Source organism: Mus pahari, unplaced genomic scaffold, assembly GCF_900095145.1.
Source record: "Mus pahari unplaced genomic scaffold, PAHARI_EIJ_v1.1 scaffold_10269_1, whole genome shotgun sequence".
Taxonomy (NCBI): domain Eukaryota; kingdom Metazoa; phylum Chordata; class Mammalia; order Rodentia; family Muridae; genus Mus; species Mus pahari.
This window is the reverse complement of record NW_018393481.1, coordinates 34,109-36,287: the sequence shown is the minus strand read 5'-3', so window position 1 is coordinate 36,287 and position 2,179 is coordinate 34,109. Positions and strand designations below refer to the sequence as shown.

Sequence of the window (2,179 nt, the reverse complement as noted above, 5' to 3'; positions counted from 1 at the left end):
CACACCAGTCTCTAACTCCAATTCCAGGGCTTCTGGCACCCCAACACAGACATGTGGTCAAGACGCCAATGAACATAAATTTAAACAAACAAGGAAACAAACAAACAAACCAAAACCATGAAATTGAATAAAGTTGGAGTGGTGACTTCCATGGTTTAGAGCAATAGCTGTTCTTCCAGAGAAACTGAGATGGGTTCTAAAAGCCCACGTAACAGCTCACAAGCATCTGTAACCCCATAGGCGGGAGCTTTGACGCCCTCTTTTGGGATCTGTGGTATACACACACACACACACACACACACACACACACACACGCACACGCACACGCACACGCGCACGCGCGCGCGCTCGAGTGCATGCTTTTGTGTGCACATGTAGCATACATCATTTAAAACATTTAGTTAATTGGGACACTTTAAGAATAAAGCATTTGAAGCTCACTTGGGGAACCACTTGGCATGCTCCTTCCAGGGGTCATCTCCTTCTTCCCAGTTGCCCAAGCTTCCGTCACAGGAGAAACACTGCACAGTGTCCCTTTTACCTACAGATGCAGGAAAGGGTGTGACTGGCTGGCAATGGCACCAGCTGTGTCTTGGAGCTGGCCATACTGCANCAGAACAAGACAGACTCCAGCATGCCTGTTCTTTGTAGGGGCTGCAGAAGTGCTCTAGCACTCGGCCATACTCAGGCCACTGCTGGTACATTTAAAGACTATTTATGAAGAAAAGTAATTTTACTTTAATACACAGGTAAATGTATATCTCTGTGTATGTATACGTTAGCAAACCAACAATACTACATTAAATATATATTAAAGTAGAAGCAAAACTGTTACATTTGAAATTTAATGAACTACATTTTCAGTCTAATACAACACACTTCATCAATGAATATTTAACAAAATATTGCTCACAAAATGGAACCTAAACTTTAAATACCACAGAAATGCCTCACAAAGTGGAATCCACTTACCTGTAAAGACAAAGCCAGCTGTTGAGAGTACACGTGGTGATGTCCTATGGGCATAAAATGGCCAGTCCTCAAAGGACTCCAGTCTGGCCTCCTCTTCATGGTACCTGGCTTTGCCACCTCTCAGCATCTTCTCTGGACTCTTCACCCGGATGTCATACTTGCCAATGTTACCAACATCTTTGCCCAGAAGGAACTCACACTCTGGTCGTAATTTCTTGTGTCTCTCTATGGGAAGTTTCCTGTGGCTAGTACCAAAGAGGATTAAGCTACAGCAAAAGCACTGAACCCCATGTTTCACGCCTGTGTAGTAAAACCCAGCAGCTGCCATCTCCTGTGGGGTCCATGATCTGAACGTGTCATAGGTCTCAAAAGTCTTTAGTCGTTTGGCTTCACTGCGCATCTGTGAGTTAAAACCTTTCTTCATTTTCATCCGTTCTTTATGNTCTTCTTCTTCTTGCCTCTTTGCCCCCTGAACTATATCCATCCCAAGACGAGCAGAGACCTCAGCGAGATAGTCATAATCAAACTCAGAAACTCGATCNTTGGAGGACTCTCCANGCTCAGCCATTTTCTAAAGGGGAAAGGTGAGCAGTTGGTGGGTGTTCGAGGTAGCTCTCATGTTCTTATGATGAGCACCATGACCAGAGCTTCACAGGGGGTGGGGTTTACCTCTCCTCCCAAGCGTGGNTCATCTACAAGGGAAATCAAGGCTGGAAGAACTGAGGTAAGAGCTAGTGCAGAGATTGTGGAAGGATGCTGCTCACTGGCTTACTCTCTGTGGTTTCTTACCTTGCTTTCTTTCTGGTTTTAATTATCTACTTATTTTGATTTTTCAAGGCAGGGTTTCTCTGTGTAGCCCTGGCTGTCCTGGAACTCATTCTGTAGACCAGGTTAGCCTCAAAGTCAGAGATTTTCCTGCCTCTGCCTCTGGAGTGCTGGGGTTAAAGGTTTGTGTCAGCATGCCACACTTAGCCCAGGGGTGGCACCACTGCCCTCTCACATCAAGTACAACCAAGAAAAATGTCACCCCACCCCCACCCCCACCCTCACCCCCACCCCACCCCACCCCCACTACTGCATATAATCAATCAATCTGATGGAAACAACACCTGTTTCTGCCCCCCAGGTTCTGGGATTACCAGGCATGTGCCATACCTAACTAAAATGAGCCTTTCAAACGAAACACACTCTCTCATCTAACACCTAG

General features: G+C 45.9%; 1 protein-coding gene across 1 annotated transcript; it reads right to left on the bottom strand.

Annotated features, from left to right (window-relative positions):
• Positions 1 to 441: 441 nt before the first annotated feature.
• On the bottom strand, positions 442 to 1,540 carry LOC115063356 (baculoviral IAP repeat-containing protein 1g-like; the record flags this gene model as incomplete). The annotated part of the gene is made up of 2 exons (XM_029534750.1): positions 973 to 1,540; positions 442 to 541 (listed from the first exon to the last, which is right to left on the bottom strand). Coding segments are annotated over exons 1-2 (668 nt in total), but the record flags the coding sequence as incomplete, so codon positions are not given.
• Positions 1,541 to 2,179: the final 639 nt, after the last annotated feature.